The sequence below is a fragment of the Ochotona princeps genome, chromosome 1 (assembly GCF_030435755.1).
Source record: "Ochotona princeps isolate mOchPri1 chromosome 1, mOchPri1.hap1, whole genome shotgun sequence".
NCBI classification, from domain to species: domain Eukaryota; kingdom Metazoa; phylum Chordata; class Mammalia; order Lagomorpha; family Ochotonidae; genus Ochotona; species Ochotona princeps.
This window is the reverse complement of record NC_080832.1, coordinates 50237116-50256169: the sequence shown is the minus strand read 5'-3', so window position 1 is coordinate 50256169 and position 19054 is coordinate 50237116. Positions and strand designations below refer to the sequence as shown.

Here is a 19054-nt window from a genome sequence, read left to right as displayed (position 1 = left end):
CTCATGTATATTAAACTCTGAATGTAAATGGCTTAAGCTCAATCAAACATCATAGAGTAGTACACTTGATTAAAAAACAAAACCCATCTGCTTATTGTCTGGAGGAGACACACTTCAACAAAGATTAGCGGAAACTGTATCACATGGGTTTTGTTATTCTCTGTTAGTTTCATCTCCTCAAAACACTTCCTTCGGATTAAATCATTCAATGACTCGTAGATCATACGGCAGCATCATTTTCTTCAAGAAGGTTCTTGATTTTCATTTCTTCAGCTACACATTAGTCATTTAATAGCATGTTATTTAACTTCTTGGTGTTGTAAATTTCTTTTTTCTTCCTGTTGTTGATTTTGTTTTGTGGCTCTTCATTTAAGGGGATGTATAGTAGCTATGTAATGGAGACTGTCATATCTACTAACATGTCATTTAACTTCAGGCATTGTCAATTTCTATTTTTCTTTTTATTGTTGATTTTGTATCATGACTTTTCATTTAAGGGGATGTACAGTAGTTGTGTAATGGAGACTGTCGTATCTAGTAACATGTCATTTAACTTCATGGCATTGTAAATTTCCTCTTTTCTTTCTATTGTTGATTTTGAAACATGACTTTTCATTTAAGGGGATGTACAGTAGCTGTGAAATGGAGACTAACATTCAGATGTGAAGATGTAGTGTGGTATGCATTTCTGCTTCCAGAAAAGGATGGACTTACAATGAAACTGTTTACTATATCTTGACAATAGGATTCTGGACTCTCTGCCATTGTCCAGGCCTGCAATGATGGACATATGACTGAGTATGAAGAACTATATGTTAGTAATGATATACAGGAACTGGTGGGGGGAGGGAACTGAGGAGGGGATTAGGGAATATGAAACTGTAATATAAAATAATAAGAAGAATAATAAAATGTATTAAAAAAAAGAATGAAAAAAAAAAAGAAATATACCATCCCTCTTTGGAGTGCTGCTCTGAATCCTGGTTGCTGTCCTTCTGATTCAGTTTCCTGCTATTGTGCTTGAGAAAACAGCAGGAGATGGTCCATGTGCTTGGGTGCCTGCACCCACTGGGGGACCCGGAAGAGGCTCCTGGCTCCTGGCTTTGGCCTGGCCCAGCCCTGACTGTTGCAACCATTTGGAAAGTGAATCAGTAGATGAAAGATTCTCTAATTGCATTTCAAATAAATCTTAAAAAGAAAAGAAATTTTGATTAAGATGTCCATGTCCCGCATGTACTGTATTCCTGGCTCATGTTCCTGATTCTAATTTCCTGCTAATATAAACCCTGGGAGGCAGGAGCGATGGCTCAAGTGGTTGGATTCCTGCTACCCATGTGGGAAACCTGGGTTGAATTTACTGATCCTAGCTCTGGTTCCCTGGTCTTGAAGGCACTGGAGCAGTGAACTGGCAGACAGAAATTTTCTCTCCATGTTTTTATGCCTATCAAAATACATGAAAGCCAAAAAAAAAAAAAAAAAAAAAAACCCTCAAACCATGATTCCACCTAAAGAAAATACAAGATGATTAAACTAAACCTAAAGTAATGATAAGAGCAGAAATCAATGAAATTAAATGCAAAGAAACAATAGAAAAAATCACTTAACCAAAGCTGATTGTTTAAAAAAAATCAACAAAACTGATAAACCTCTGGGCAGACGATTCACTGATATCAGGAGTGACAGGGAGTCAGTGTAGATTTTCAGGACAAGAAAAGGATAATAAACAGCTCTTTTTAGCACTGTGGATCCTTTAGTCTTCTAAAGCCTCTACTTGAATCATTGTCTTCCCACATTCCTTACTTTCATAGGAAGAAGTTTTCTGTAAGAGAACATTATAGACAGGTCTGAGGGCAACTCTGACATCACATTTCATAGCTTTTCTCCAGGCTGACATTTGCTCATGAATCAGCAGCATTTAGAAGCATGTTTTGCTGAGGTTGCTGATCTAGCTCGTGGTAAGCTCACTATGGTCTGTTTGGACTTGTGCGGGCCTCAATTCTCTCTATTCTTTTAATTTTTTTAAAACATTTATTTATTTTTATTGCAAAGTCAGAGAGCAGGAGGGACAGAAAGATCTTCCGTCCTATGATTCATTCCCCAAGTGACTACAATGACCAGAGCTGAGCTGATCCGGAGCCAGGAACCACGAGCCAGGAGTTTCTTCCGGGTCTCCCAGGCACGGATTCAGGGTCCCAAGGTTTTGAGCTGTCCTCAACTGCTTTCCCAGGTCATAAGCAGGGAGCTAGATGGGAAGCAGGACTGCCAGGATTAGAACCATTGCCCATATGGGGTCCAGGTGTATGCAAGGCCAGGATTTTAGCTGCTAGACTACCGTACCAAGCCCCTTTCTTCAGGCTTCCTTAAGAGGTTTGGTGGCTGACCCCGCATGGCAGTGGCTGAGCCCTTGGTTTTCTCCACGCCCAGGAGCAACGATCCCTCAGGTTTGTAGCCATGAGGGCAACCCGGGAGCTGGACTAATCTAGCTCCGCCCTGCCACCACAAGATGGCGGCAGGCAAGTCAGGGTGGATTCCAATCTTGGGGCTGGGACTGTCTGAACCACTCCACAGGGTGGCAGCTGTGGGGGAGGCGTCCCTGCTAGGTGGAATCCGGCTAGGGACTCAAGCCAAAACCACCCCGGATGGCAGTGGCTGAGTCCTTGGTTTTGGGCAGCCAGTGCACCAATTGGTGCCAGGCTCTGCATGCTGGCCGCCCAGCGGTGAGCTCTGGAGTTTTTATGATTTGTAATAGCTGCTTAGGGACACTCATGAATTAAACCAGCTTTAGTATAGGTGAAACATGAATTCCTGGCGATTGCCAATGATAGGAACATGTAACTTTAGCATAAGAGTGGGACTGAGACCTGAAGATTTGAAGGGGAATGCCCATAAGAGGAGCAGTGGCACCTGAGAGCGCATCCTGAGTGGGGTGTGGGGTGGACCAGACTGCAACCTTTACCAGCTCAGACAGGGCCAATAGGAGAGCCCGACTGTGCCAGGCACTGGCCTAAAGCCCGGTGGCATCTAGGAGAACCGGATCTGGGAGGGGATCAGGGGCAGAAACCTGGGAAGGTCCGCTGGTGTTTATAGCGCCCACTGGTGAACAGGTGGTCCGGACCTGGGGGGGCAGACAGGCTGGGCAAAGTTGCACCAACGGCTCGTCAGTGTTTGAAAAGGCGATGGAACTGGTGCACCGGGTAGCACTGAGCAAACCCTAGCCCACAAATAAGATTGGAAGCCAGGATGGACCAAAGGAGAGGCCCAGCTAGGTTTTTGCACCAACTGGTCTGCATGAGACCCAGATGTTGAGCTACAATGTCTAGGACAGGGGTGGTGACAGGTGACGGGTTGTGTCAAGCTGAGTCAGAGCAATCACTGGCCTGTGTGTGATCTACGGCTGGGAGCAGGCCCAGGCAGGGGAATAAGAGGACATCCTAGCTGGGTGGTGGCTCCCATCAAAGGGGCGCACGAGCTGGAATGGGGCTACGTTGTGGTCAGGATACAGTTATAGTCTCCCATGGCACAAGTGTGAACTGGGACAAGACGCACCAGGCCAGGCCAGACTTCAACACCTTCTAGTGTTCTGGAGGACCAGGGGAGATGTGGGAAGGACTAGGCTAGGTCTCAACTCCCTACTGAGCCATGTGTGAGCTGTATGTGGGCATGGACGAGCTGTGGCTGGGCTGAAACATCCAACAGCAAGAACCAGTTTGGGTTGAAGGCCAGTTAAGAAAAGCCACTGTTCCTGCTAGGACAGGAGGTGAGTTGAGTAGTGCTGGCTTATGGACCCACTGGTATGCGTGAAATCTGGCACTTGGAGGGGTTCTGATGGAGGAGCCTGGGCAACTCCTCTGGTAGGACACAGACCCTGCAGGTAAGGCCAAGAGTCATGATAGGAAACAGCCCAGAACAGGCCAAGGAAAGTTTCCCACTGGCATACATTTGGCATGGGTCAGGGGCAGACCAGGCTGAATCAGTTCATGTCACCCACTGGCAAACCCGAACACTGGAACAGAATGTGAGTGGAGCCAGGTTCGGTTGCGACAAAAGCTGTTCACAATGCAGAATGCCAAGGTGAGGTTGCCTGAGCCAGACGTGACTGCAGCACCCAACCATCACATGTGAGAACCAGGAAGGGAGGGAGCAGAACCGGCAGGGGAATAAGGGGTGGTTCCCTTGCTGAACAACTACTCCCACTGGAGGGTGTGAGCAGGGATGGGGGGCACACCAGACCATGCAGGGCTACTGCACCTGTGCGCCTCATGTGGACCAGATCAGGGAAGAACCAGGCTGGGCTGATTGTTCCTACTGGTGCAATCTACAATTAGAATGGGTGAGGGTTGTTGGGGCTTGGCCGCAGCATCAGCTGGCAGAAGCTGGCACTGGGGGCTAGTTCTGTCAAGTTAAACCACAGAACCACCTGGAGAGTGCATAATCCGGGAGGGGGAGTGGCCTGGGAGGGAAACAGTGGGCTCCTCCCTCTTGGGTTACCACCCCCCCCCATGGAAGGGCACGAAAGCTAGGGCAGGGGTTGGGGTAGCTAGACAGAGAGACACCCAACAATATCTATGAGGGCTGGGTAGTTGAGCTGGTTAGATGGGACATGGTTCTCATGCCGATTGACATGTATGAGAGCAGAAGGGGATGTGGGATAGATCGGACACACATACTGGCAAACCAGGGCAGGGGGCGGGTCTGGTGGGGTTATTGTGGGTCACTCCAACTGGACGGCAGCCCCTACTGGCTTGGGCGATGGCCAAGTATGTACTGGGTAGAGCCAGTCTAGACTGCGGATACCCATTGGTTCCAGTGGAAGGCGGGGCTGAAGACAGAACCAGCCCAGCAACTGCAACCGCCAGCTGATCAGGGCGATGGACTGTGACGGACCCGGTTCTTGCCTGTACATACAGGAGTTTGGTCTGGGAACATCTTGGAGAAAGGCTCTATGGGGATTTCCCCAGTCGAGCTTTCGGACTCAGAACGCTAACCATCAGTTGACAGAGGACAGAGCAGGTCGATCAACCACCTCAGCTATGTGTTGGCAATGTAAGTGCTTGGCAAATGGAGACTCTATGATGGACTATGTCAATCAGTGGATTCTCCAGAGACCGCATTGTGCTTGGAGTGGTGAAAGTGGCAGCAATTCAGATCCTTTGAAATGTTACTCTACCAGTTCTACCTTCAGACCAGAGATAGTCTGAACTTATCTGGACAAAATGATGCTGGACTTTATGCCTGGTAGATGCTTTCAATGAAAGAATCTCAGCTGAATTTGAACTGTGGTAACGCAACAGGGTGGAGGAGTCCACCATGAGGGGGGACTGGGGAGTTTGGGGAGGGGTGGGGAGAATCCCACTGCCTATTAAACTGTGTCACATAATGCAATGTAACCAATAAAAAAAAAAGAGGTTTGGTGGCTGCTGGCTGGTGTGCTGCTACATTTCTTTGCTGTTTCTGCCATTTGTCCCCTGTTTTGGTAGTTCATTAGTGGTTCATCCAGGAATGTGTTTTCTGGCACTACAAAGGTTAAAAACTATGTGTTTTTTTTCCACATGAGTCCACTTTCTTCACTCCTTTTCAACACTTAAAAGGTCACCAAAGACTTAAGGGTGTATCTCTCATGGGCGGCTGTCATTCCCCCAAGTCTTCTTTCCACACTTCCAAATAATTTGGTGATCTCTGGGGCTCAGTGGAATCAAAATGGAGACGTAGCTATCAGGTTTTTTTCCCCCCAGATTCCTAGCGAACTTTATAGCATTTATCTTGAGAGGTAAGCTGAGGGAAAAACTGTTGTGGAAACTTTTCCTAAAGTTCACTCAATAAATACTGAGCCCAAGAAGAATGAAATTATACTATTTATAACTAGGTGGTCCCAACCAGAGACCATTATGCTCAGTGAAATGAGGCAATCAGAAAAGAACAAATACCATATGTTCTTTTTTTTAAAGACTTATTTATTTTTATTACAAAGTCAGATATACAGAGAGGAGGAGAAACAGAGAGGAAGATCTTCCGTCCGATGATTCACTCCCCAAGTGAGCCACAATGGCCGGTGCTGTGTCGAACCGAAGTCAGGAGCCAGGAACTTCCTCCAGGTCTCCCACACACGTGCAGGATCCCAAAGCATTGGGCCGTCCTCAACTGCTTTCCCAGGCCACAAGCAGGGAGCTGGATGGGAAGTGCAGCTGCCGGGATTAGAACGGCAACCATATGGGATCCCGGGGCTTTCAAGGCGAGGACTTTAGCCGCTAGGCCATGCTGCCGGGCCCCATATGTTCTCTCTTATATAAGGAAACCAACATGGAAAGTGTAACTTCAATAATCCTATCCATACTGTTTTTGTTTGTTTGTTTTGGCTGTATCCCATGTGTTTTGTTGTTTTTTATTTCAGTTTTGTTTATTCCAAATAATTTCTTTTCTCTTGGTGATTTCATCACCGGCTCATGGATTACACAGTGGCATCATTTTTCTCAAGAGACTTTTGTGTTTCCTTTTTGTCATCCATGTGTTGGTTACTCAGTGGTGCGTTTTTTCATGGTGCTGTAATTTGTTGTTGATGTTGTTCTAACTCATACCAGTTGTTGACTTTGTTTCATGGCTTCTCAATTATGGAAATGTATATAGTAATGGAGTACTGGGGTCTACCATATCTAGATGTGGGGGTATACTGCAACATTCATTCCTGCTTCCAGATGAAAGATGGATTGCCAATGAAACTGTTGGAAATGTGTAGACAATGGATGCTGGACTGTCTGACATTGTCTGTACCAACAATCTCAGGGTACACTTAAATAAGAGACTGATGGAAATGTGATTCCATATGAAGGACTATACCATTGTAGTAAAATGGGGAAAATCATTCTGGAGGTGGGGGTTTGGGGGAGGAATCCCAGTTTATATGAAATTGTACCACAAATTCAAAATAAAAATTTAAAAAATATGTATTGAGCCCATACCTACATGCTGGGCACTGTTGCAGGCTCTTAAAACACATTGGTGAGTAGCACAGACAAAAACTCATGGAGCTTACATTCTGGAAAGTGGCACTTCAGGCACCTTTCTTGGATCTTTATGTAGACCCTGTGTGTGTGTCTGTGGTGTTGGAATTGCGTTGCTGTGCTGGTGATGGTTCTGAAATGCTTTATTTGTTTGTTTGAACCCCTCCAAAAGAAGAAGGGATTGACTCCTAAAATGTGATCTATTTACTGTTGATGTTCCTACATGCAGTCTGTAGGTTACCAATTTTGGGAAACAGGAAAGGCCATATTGACATCATATGCTATCATGTCTGATACAAGGAAATGGGAGACCAGAGAAGAAACCCATTCCTATGTCTTCTGAGATACTCCCCTATAAATTCCAGGCCAAGGACCAAAGTGGTTAGTATTGAGAAAAGGAAAGATGGTGGTATCATTCTAGGCCTATAGAATAGAAAACACCACATTGTTTTTTCTTATTGGTATCTCTATAAATGGGTGTGATAAATACTTAAAAAATAATTTAGATAAGAGTTTGACTTCAGCTCCAATGTCTTGAATGCCTAATCTTCTCCATGCTTTCAAATAAAGAATTTAAGAGAAAATACCTGATTGTTTGAACTCATCTTTTCACACCAGGCAATGAGATAGTGCTTCCCTGGGAAGCTATGGCATGTTATAGTTTTTGTGTAATAACCTATGCCATGATAGAAGGAGGCAAGATGGAGGCCCAAATAGGTATAGGGTTGCCTCTTCAAGTCAGGGATGTCTATAAAGGGCCTAATCTTTGTCTTTTTTTAAAAGAATTTTTATTTTTAATACTGTTCACATAATGAGAGGGACGCAGACCCATGTGGGTCTCTTATTAGGATGAAGAGGGTCGAGGTGTGGAGGAAGGTGAGTGAGATAAATATTTCAATCTTTTTTCTTTTCTTTCTTCCTGTATCCATGGGAGGATGGTGGAAGGAGGCTGTTCCTTCCTGTCATACTGCATCAGTATCCTGGGATGGAGATAGTCATTTGATGTCACCTTAGAGACCCCAACGTGGGAACGAATGTTCCAAAGGTGTTGTTTGAATGGTCTTGACAGTTCTGAGATGTTGGCTTTGTTGCTGCAGGGTTGAGAAAATCTAAGGTTTACTGGCTGACCAGGTCTAGTTTGATGCATACACAGATCTAGACATTTGCTGCAAAGTCTGGTCAGGAAAGGTGTTTAACCTGTTTTGCTTTCCATCTTTTGATGAAGTACTTGATGTCCCATGTTGGCTTAGATGAACTGGCTGTAATACCTTTCATGTGTATCTGGGTATGTTCTCTATTGCATGAGTGTCAGCAACTGAGGAAGCCCAGTGCTAATACTTGTACTCCAGGATTGGACCACATGTATAGTGATTTTTCTTGAGGCTGGATTTTAGCCCAGTGGTCTAGTTGGGTGTCCCCCAAGAAACACCACTTGTGGAGTCCTCATACTTGACTATTCTGTGATCCAGCTAGTGTAGGCTCAGTTTAGGTCCATTACTAACCCCAGCCCATACACATACCCATGGATGCAGCTGTCTGGTTAGTTCTGCCCCTAGCCCCATCACTCACGTGAACTGGCGGTGCTTTGACCTAGCCCAGCCCATCACAGGACTGGCCCTCACACACACCACCAGGTACTACAGCCTAGTCAGGGTAACTCCCAATAACCCCCATTAGGCCCAGAACCCAGCCCTGGTTTTTGTGTGTGCCAGCATGTGCTGTGGCATAGCTCAACCACTCTTGTATCCTTTCTGGCTCTCATGTGCACCCCTGGAGCTGTGGCTTAGCTCAGTCTTGCCTGCCCCCAGATCTGGCCCACATGCATGTCAATGGTTGCTGCAGCCTTATCCACCCTGTCCTGCCTCCAGTTCTGGCTCTGTCATTCACCAGCGGGAACTGAAGCCTTGCAGGGGAATTGCTGAACTTCCCTTATCAGACCCACACCCAACTCTGATCTTGCACATGCCTGCACGTTTTTCAGCCTAGCCTGGCATGGCCTGCCCCAGTTTTAGCACTTCCCAGAGGGTGCTGCAGAGCATCTTGTTTTGAAAGAGATCTGAATTTCAGGATTACAATGACTAGATCAAAAACTATGAGTACTGAACTAGAGTTCTCTGTATGAAATGGTGAAATTATGCTCTGCTTAGCTAAAAGAAAAAGCATTCTACTTTTCACTCCTGAACGGAAGCTAGTAGGATGTGGTCCTGTTAGAGAACCAGTTCACGCTCTTACCAATGGTAAACCCATAGTTTTAGATGGTCGCCATATGTTTTAGCAGGGGCATATGGATCAGTAGATTCTCATTTGCTGAACATAAGAATATGAAGTACTAACTCTGTAAGGAGCTGGCCTTGTGAATTACAAAGTTGGTCGAAGATTTGTTTTTATTGTTTTGGTGCATATATTCATGAGCTTGGGCATGCATGCTGGGGTTACTGAAGTTGCCAGATAGGGTGTGCAACTTGAATGGCTTTTATATTTTGCCACTGCCAAGACTGAGAGGACAGAGCATCCTCTAAGGAAGGCAGCAAGACAATCTTTAAGAAAAGAAAATGGCAGGTTATTTTAGAGCAACTTGCACTTGCTTGCACTGGATGGAGGGAATGTTGTAAGGATTTGGTGTATTCAAGTGCACTGGTTAAATTACTGCTCCAGACTCTTGGATTTAGGATCTTTAGCTCTTTACTCTCAGGTGGTTTAGCTCGGTTTGTGTTTTCCCCTTGTGGTTGCTGTTGCTTTGGTTACCAACTGAAAGAGCAGGTCATTTTATACCTTTCCCATTTTGTATTTCCAGCCTCTCTCTTTGGGAAATTCCATTGTGGGTTGGTGTTCTTTCCTAGTGACAGTTGGTTGAGCTGAGTAACTGGTGCTCCTATAGACAAGCCAAAGCAATTTCTCTCCTGCTTTTCTCTCTGGGATTCACCTCTGCTCCCAGTCCTGCTTTGTTCCTTTGTGGTAACTCTCTGGCTCTTCTGGCATTTGGGCATGTGTGTCCTACTTCAGAGACCATCTGTGGGGTGACTTGAGGTCTTTTTTGAAGCCTGGCTTCTCAGTTTAGCTAAATGTCAACTTTTCCTGAGCTGCTAGCGTTTCCTCATAGGATCCATATAATGAGCAAATGAAATAATTGCCAGTGGCTTTTCATGTGACTGGCCATTACTAAAGTGAATATCTGCTATATATCTGGCTGTTTTTATTGATATATTCAACATTATCTTTATTTATATCCTTAAAGCTGGTGGGCAATGAGAACATATTATATAGAAACGTTATAATCTTTTTGAGGCAAGAGATTGTTTTATTCCATTTGGTAATTCCTGGAAATATTTTATACCTGTCAGATGTTTGCTTTTCTATCATCTCAATCCTATTGATATCAAGACCTATTTTCTCCTATGGAATTATATCATTAAATTAAAAACAAAACAGAATAATAAAAAGGCCTGTTTTCTTTCATTCTATCTTTAGAGTTGCTTATATTTTCATATGTAATTTTATTTCAGTTTTTTATATCCTACCAGCTATTAAAGCCTATGTTTCTTCTTCTAGACTTTATTAATATAGATGGTTAGAAAAAAAGATGATACAATTTTAGAAATAAGATTATTTTTTTAGGTATGTAGGGGCAATTGCAGGTATAGGGGAGAAACTTCTAATAAAAGAGCTTCAATGTTTTTGTTTTGATTTCTGTGGTTTTTGTCCTGCTCTTTGCTGTCATGGCCCCATGTGACCCCTGCATAATACCTGATGCTTCTCATTCTCATTACCACCTTATTCTTCTTTTAAGGAGGTAGGGAATGGAAAACAGTAGTGTAATTCAGTTTTTCTTATCTAGGAAAAAAATGTGGCTACCAGTCCTCACCTGGGGGCAGTTTAGGAGACTATTCACCACCTTACACCAGGGGGCGCTCTTAGGTCCATTGTGGAGTTCTGGGAGCAATTTCAGGAAGTCCCCCACTCAATTAGATATACCAGACAGGGACGATGGAGGAGAAAATAGAGGCCATATGCGTATCCTTAAAAACTCCAGTCTGAATGCAGGCTGGGCTCTCACTTTTCCAAGACGTCCACCAGGTCTGTCAGGTGGTGTGCTCTCTTCCTTAAAGTTGGTTTAATGCTTACTGCTAAAAACAAAACAAAAAATTGTACTGCCATTTTCTTTCTTTCTTTTTTTTTTAAGATTTATTTATTTTATTACAAAGTCAGATATACAGAGGAGGAGAGACAGAGAGGAAGATCTTCCATCCGATGTTTCACTCCCCAAGTGAGCCACAACGGGCTGGTGCTGCGCCGATCTGATGCCGGGAACCAGGAACCTCTTCCGGGTCTCCCACGCGGGTGCAGGATCCCAATGCATTGGGCTGTCCTCGACTGCTTTCCCAGGCCACAAGCAGGGAGCTGGATGGGAAGTGGAGCTGCCGGGATTAGAACTGGCGCCCATATGGGATCCCGGGGCTTTCAAGGTGAGGACTTTAGCTGGTAGGCCACACCGCCGGGCCCTGTACTGCCATTTTCTAATACTGTGTTAGGAACTTAGTTTATTGAACCTTCCTAACTGCTATAAACCTAAAATAGTATTACTGATAGACCAAATTAAGACACTACCAACAAACCTGATTTTAGGTTTTATGTAAATGAGTACATCTTCTTCCAGATAAAGGTAGCCTAGGACAAAGAAATTTTGGGTTATGTTGAAAGTTATCGTCCCTGGAAGAAAGATAAATCTGAGAATCTAGCCGTACTTTAAATATGTGCCAGTGTTTATTAAGAATCCCTTCTATTTTATTAGAAACAGGCACAGTAAATTTGCCAGCGGGAAGCAGGTGTGCTCTCAATACAAGTAAGTTTACCACTTCTTCATTGTTGTCCATTGCAGACACTTTGGGTTCAAGGTAAGATTCCAAATGAGAAACATGGGGCATCCAGTCCCTGATGATTCATTTCAGTTCAGTTCAACCAAATAAAAGTTTCCCCTGGGAAGGGAAGAAATGTTGTTCCTCTTGGCTGGTTTCATGTTTATTTCAGTGCTCTGCAGAACTTTGTACTAGGGTTGCTGTGCTTGGTCATGTCAGGCTACTGGACAGGAGTTGATGCTCACAGCGCCGCTGACCAAGGCTGCCTTGCTGAAACTCACTGGGCGCCCGTCAATCACAAAGTGGCGGATGCAGCCTGTGAAAGGTTTGCCAGGTGCCAAGCGTGGCGTCAACAGAGACTCTGCAAAGAGAAAGAAGGAAAACCCAAAGTTGCAGTGGGGGCTTGCTGAGCCCCAGCATTATGGAAGGTTGGCATAATAATTGCGCATATTCTCAAAATGTCAAACATGGAATTGACTCCTCTCTCAGGAACCTCCTCTGTATTTGAAGTCACATGTGCGTGTGGTCATTTCGATGTTTCGTCACGCTTTCTGTGGTCATATTTCTGTGTACGCTGACTCTGTCTTCCAGGGCTGAAACTTACCAGTACATAAAGCCGTAGCAATATTTTTCATAATCTACCTATGTTTTGAACCCCACTCTTTTTGTGCATGTGGCTGAGAATGGGGAAAGATACTTTAACTTGGACACTATTTTTGGACATGCTTAATGTTCCTGTTTCATTCCTATCATTATCCTTTACCCTTAAGCCTCCACATTTTGGCCAAACTCAGGAAGCTTAATGAGAAAATAATGAATTCAAATAAGTGAAAATTAAATTTTTCTGAGCCCAGGGTTTCGGAGTTATGAGTAGGGTGATGATAACTCGCCTAGGCTTTGTGTGGGCCCAGGTGCCCTGTTGTTTGTCAGAGGTGCTTTCTCCTCTTAATTAGCGATCTAAAAGAAGCCTGTACTGATTAATTGAACACACATAATTAAATGTGTTGAGATTATAGAAATAATAAAATTTAAAGCAATTTAGAGAGGTTAGAAATATGAAATTAAGATCCATCCATTCAGTTTATTGTGTACAGACATCTACATAAGCAGTAGCAGAAATCAGTAACAGAACATAAGAAAACAGATACCAGGAAATAATAAAGACAGGACATTAAACAGCGTCAGGGAATAATCATACATTTTCTAAGCAACACAGAGTGAGAGCATGCTAAATTTTGAACTTGAAGTAAGTCATGGAAAAAGCATTTCTTTTTTTCTTCACATTGCTTTTTAAAAAAATTATCTTTCAGCTTTTTTGTTCTTTTTTATTGATATTATTTTCCATGACATGGTTTAAGGACAATAATCATAAAGTTTAGGTTTGTAAGGGCTTTGAATGATCAATTTTAGATTAGTAGAAATGTATATATTCCTCAGATCTGTTCAGTGTACCTCATCAACAGAATAAAAAAGAAAATGAGAAAAATTACCAGGGGTTCAGACTTAGAAGGCTTCTGCCTATTTTGGAGACCAGATTAAACATGGATATGTTTCTGTTCAAGCTTATTACCCTTTGGTTCACGGAGAAAACTCTCCAGAGGAAATGATTCAGATAGCAATTATGTCCTGCATAATTTATCATAAAATTAATTATAGATAGTGACAGAGGATTAATGAAATCAATGCATGATTTTAAGAGTGTAAGTTCCCCAGCTGGAAGGTTTGGCTGTCTTGAAAAATGCAGGATAAGTCAGTAAAGAAATGAATCGTCATACCTGTGTGTGGACCACATTAACTTCAAATAATTCTTTAATTTCTAATGCTGATATTTTTAAAATGATAATTTTAGAAAATTTGACTTTTTGGATGTATAGCTCTAAGAACTTCACATATTCACTGTTTCTTAAATTTATTTTTGGTAGAAATAATGAACCAGTAGGTTCTGAGTTCTATTACAGAACTGGCTGGGGTTCCAAGAGAAATCACTGCATATAGGAGTTTTATTTATGATTACTTTTTCCAGTTACACTTTTGTCTTAAAAAATTATTTATTATTTTTATTGGAAAGATCTGCAGAGAGGAGAGACAGAGAGAAAGACTTTGCTTCTGCTGGTTCACTCCCCAAGTGGCCTCAACGGCCGGAACTGAGCTGATATGAAGCCAAGAACCAGGAACTCCTTCCACGTCTTCCACATGGGTGCAGGGTCCCAAGGCTTTGGGCCGTCCTTGCTGCTTTCCCAGGCCACAAGCAGGGAGCTGGATGGGAAGTGGCGCAGCCAGAACATGAATTAGTGCCCCTGTAGGATCCTGGCGCATGCAAGGTGAGGATTTTAGCCACTAGGCTATCATGCCGGGCCACAGTTGTCCTTCTCAATGCCTTGGTTTTTGGATGTGATTTTAGTGGAGTTAATAAAAGACCTCAAAATGAGACAATTAATTACATTGGTTTGATTTATAATTTACTTTAGTTTCAGTTTTACTGCATAACTTTTACATGGAACTAAAAGCTGTAGTGGGGTAGTGGGCTCAAGATTAACTGCCTTGTGCCTCAGACCTTATAGTTTTTATGTACAGGCTCATTAGCTAAAATTTGCTAATCATCCTGAAGAGTCAATTAGACTTTAGGTACATCTTGTCCACCTAGTCTGTAGAGTTTGTGCACTCTTGTAGTGAGGGATGATGGTAGTGTATGATGCTGGGTCAGAGCTTACAACAAATCAAAGAAAAACATCTGGAGATGCATAAGGACTTTGGGTGCAAAAGGAAGAAAAAGTACTGTATCTGGGCCATTCTTATCCATCGCCTGGAGCATGGCATGGGGCTTAATAGGCACTCAATCTATGTTTGATATAGGTTGAATAAAGCCATGTTCCCTGCCAGCAAAGAATGTACTAATGTGTATGTAAATAGGAGTCTGCTTATTCCTAAAGGTAGGAGTTAGGTTAGGGGAGGAGGGGGAAAGTTGTTCTTTGAAAAGATATTATTAGGTAAGGACAGGAACAATGACATTTGCTAGAAATTGAGGCCCTATTTACTTGTGCCAATCCTTGGAGTAAAGAGAACATCTTTGAAATTTAGAGATCTACAAACCCCGGAGGCAGGAAGGAGGAGAGAAATGATCAAAGAGCTTGCATACTGTGTTGAATTTGGTCCTGCAGGTCTTTGGATATATTTTGAACTATGTTGTGGTTTCTGGGAAGGAAGCAACAGGTAGACCTAAAGGAACTGATGTGTGGTATTGTTCATGCTGCTCCCGTGTAAGTGCCCTGGTAGTCTTCTGCGAGAATTCTTTTCAGATTCATAGTCAGGAGCAGGAGGACAGAACTGGGCAGTGGAGACGGCAGTGAATGGGCAGACACGAAGGAGGGTCTCAAATATGTTTCTTAGCACTGAATTAATATCATTGTCAATGTCGGCGTTTGAAAAATTCACACTTTGAAGGACAGGAGCACTTGCTTGCTGCTATTTTGAGAGTTCCCACTGTTAGATGCTTAATTTTACCTGGATTGTCTCATTCCTTAATTATTTTCTACCTTTACGTGGTTCCATCTAAAATGATCTAGTTAGGAGACTATCAAAATTCCCACTAAATTTCAGGTGTGCAAATTTGGCTATCGCATTCTATGCTGCTTTCCAAGTTAGTGAAAGGTGTTGCAGCCCTCTCTACCACCAAAGAACCAAGTCCAGGCTTCAGGTGTTTAAAACAGTCACGGGGGAATCTGTACGCGATTTTCCTTCACTCTCCTAGTCTATGTGCTGTTCTTGGTGGGTGACAGCAGCCACACTGCCCCTGTTACAGAACTGCAGCTGGAAAACTCTTCCCCTGCAGTGCCATGCACAAGAACAACAGAACTTGTGGCCTGCAGGTATAGCTCCTATGCAATGAACCTTGTTTTCTGACAAGGAAGGGGGCAATTTTTAGCTAGCATTTAATCCTCCAAGAGTCTCTGGTCCTAGAGCAGCATTAATGAATGAATGTTGCGGGACTTAATTTGGAGTGTGTTTCATTGTGCCTATGGGTGAAACATACTTAGGAGAAAGAGGAAAAAATAAGCACTATGGTAAGAAAGTAATATTTACTGGTAGAATGCTAGGATTTAGTGTCATTTTTTTCCTCATCATTGGATAAGGAGTCCTAAATTTAGTATACATTTTCTTACAAAAGGATATTTATATAAAATCTTTGTAATGTTGGATGAATTAGGAAAATTCTTAATATTCATTATAATTAATAACATGCTTATTATTAATATGAATCATTATTATAGCTATTATTATTATTATATTATGAAAACTCACAGTTTCTGGATTAGGAAATATCCCTGTTAAGTGACACTCACCTGGAACACCTCCAACAAACACAGGCTCCCTGTGATCAGCAGGCTTTGGATTCAGGGGTCCAACCACATGGTTCACTTCAGAGTCCACGTCCAACTGAACCACATTTGAATCTCTAATAACTGAAATGCAGGAAAGACAGGTCATATATGGCACTGGACTTGTTACTTTTCAAATGGAAAAAAACCTGATTTATCATAACTGTTTTCTATGTACTCTAGGAGATCCTACGCTTTTTGCCTGTCACTGAAAACACAATGTCTAACAATGTGGAAGCAAGCAATCAGGAAACATTTTCAAGAGAAAAGGGAGAATACTTAAGACACTTTTGGTGCTACCTTTTGGTTCCAATAGTTAGGTATTATTTAGGCAATCCCTCTAATATTATTTTGGGAGTATTCTAATTTTAGTATGCTAGCACATGATTCTCTTTCCTGGCTACTTTTAGACTGTCATTTGTGACATAGCATGACCTGTTGTGTTAGCCCTGCCAGGTCATCATCCCCCAAGTGGGTGTGCAGGCTCACGTGTGTGATGGAAGCCTAGGACACTGGGCTTTGCTCACCTGTAATTCTGTGCCACCTGCCGTCACAGAGACTCTGCTTGGGCGTCACCGAGGTGAAAAAGTCCCTGATACCATTGTTGACTTTCACTATGACCTATCAGACACAATGCAAACACATTGTAAAATTTAGTTTTGTTTCTTTCTGTCATGATAAAACAGGATTTCTTTTTTTTATTTATTATTTTTACTTCATTAATTACATTGTATTATGTGACACAGTTTCATAGGTACTTGGATTCTCCCCACCCCTCCCCAAACCCTCCCACCATGGTGGATTCCTCCACCTTGTTGCATAACCACAGTTCAAGTTCAGTTGAGATTCCCCCATTGCAAGCATATACCAAACATAGAGTCCAGCATCTTATTGTCCAGTCAAGTTCAATGGCTTCTTAGGTATACCCTCTCTGGTCTGAAGACAGAGCCAGCAGAGTATCATCCCAGTCAATTGAAAGCTCCAACATACCATCAGCAAAAATTTACATCATTATTGAATTAATTGACATAGTAATGAGTAACCAATATAAAACAGAATTTCTTAAATAATTTGCCATGGAGAAGCAATACTTAAATACCCAAAAATGTTTAGCTTTGTAATTTGAACACAAGGGGTCACTCTTTGGTAGGTGATAGAAATAGTTTAAACAGTTGTTGGAGACAAAACAAAATAATTACATAGGAGAGAGGATAAGGAGAGAGAAAATGGGATACATTGCTCAAAGCAGGTTAACCCAAGGACTTGGAAGTCATATGGCTTGTCTCCCATTTATCCTACTCTCTGCCTCAATTTTCTCATTTGTGAAAAATTGCAAGTATCATAATACCAGCATTGTGGATTGAATGAGTTAATCCAAACCAAGCTTTTAGAATGGTACTTAATAGTAAGCAGTATATTTGAACACATTATTATGGCTTGTTTTGTGTATTTTAAGCCAAAGAAAAATAATTTTTGTAAGATTTATTTTGATGCTTTCAAAAATATTCCTTAGTAATTTCTTAGAGTAAAAACAATGTTCAGTCATAACAGAATTTATGTATCCATAAAACATTCATGTATCTGAGACACATATATGTTACATATGACATATTTTATATCCTTAGAGCTGTTTTTGTGTTTGTTGACTTTGATAACTGGATCTATCTGCTCCTTTCATTTAATAAAAGCTTTTCTAGCTCTTGTGATGGTATTGATTATCTTGTTTTCATCTGCAATTTTACTATACTTTCATGACTTTGTACTCATCCGACTTCCAGCATATTAATTTGAATTAATTACTGCCCACATTTAAATCTCATGTTACAGCCTCATTTTTTCCCCCAGTTAGGTAAGACTGATGAGGCAACTTTATGAAATAAATCTGTCTTGGTCTGAAACTCAAGGTCAGATGAGACAGACTGATAAAACTTTTTTTTTAAGATAGTACCTGTCCATTTTTCATGTGAACATTTAGGTACTCCCCATTGACACTGTGGCCATGGACAAGGGTTCCAGAACTGCTTCTGGGTCGGACTTCAAATGCTATTTCAAACTTCAGTCCAATATTGAAAGATTCATCTGTGGAAAAAAAGACTGTAAGCTTTCAAGAACCACTGAATAATTTTCATTATTAGTATTTGTTTATAGCTATGATGTGCTATTGTAGCTATGCTTTTTTGTATCTATCTTTGAAGTTCGGTACATTTTTTCAACACAGAGAGCATGACATTTTTCTTGTCTAACTCACAGGGGAAAGTTCTAGGGGACTAAGCAAAATTGTCATGGGGCCTGGTTATTGGGACAGCACACTAAAAATACTATGCAGTGGGAGTTCAGAGGAGGATGGATTAATTCCAACTCACAGGACCTTTTAGTACTTTGAACAGAGCAATGTGGGCACAGGAAGGAGTGTGGACACAGACACGGAGGCTGGATTGCCTGGCAAGCATGGTGAAGGATGGATGTTCCACTGCAAGGGGAGCAGGTATGGTGAACACAGAGCCACTGATGGAAGAACCACTGTGTACAAGTACAGAAGTTAGACTTGATGGTACAATCGCTGATCACATGAGCCAGCTTGCTCAGATCTGTATTTTAAAACTAAATCATGCTTGTGTCGAATATCATTTCAGAGGAGAGATAAGTAAGAGCAGCCCAAGTAGGAGCTGTTGTAGTACTGAGCCAAGAAAACTTCTATTAGGGGTAGTTATGCTCATTCCAGAGGGGCGCACTGCCAACCCCAGGCAGCTAGATAGTCTTCACTTGACATATCTCCTTACAAATAACTTAAACAAATTTTCTTGTTATTGCTTCGTGTTCATGGAGTGTT

The 19054-nt window shown here is 42.4% G+C and overlaps 1 protein-coding gene across 2 annotated transcripts in view; it reads right to left on the bottom strand.

Annotated features, from left to right (window-relative positions):
- Window positions 1-11544: 11544 nt before the first annotated feature.
- The window catches only part of LAMA4 (laminin subunit alpha 4), a 137999-nt gene continuing 130489 nt past the window's right edge, over window positions 11545-19054 (bottom strand). The window contains exons 35-38 of one of the 2 annotated variants that reach the window (XM_004580311.3): window positions 18173-18303; window positions 16752-16845; window positions 16189-16308; window positions 11545-12209 (exon numbers count right to left, since the gene is read on the bottom strand). In XM_004580311.3, coding sequence (XP_004580368.2) covers window positions 12064-12209; window positions 16189-16308; window positions 16752-16845; window positions 18173-18303 — 491 coding nt within the window. In that variant the 3' untranslated portion in view covers window positions 11545-12063. The remainder of the gene's footprint in view (window positions 12210-16188; window positions 16309-16751; window positions 16846-18172; window positions 18304-19054) is intronic. The other variant, XM_058657142.1, reaches the window with a different exon arrangement.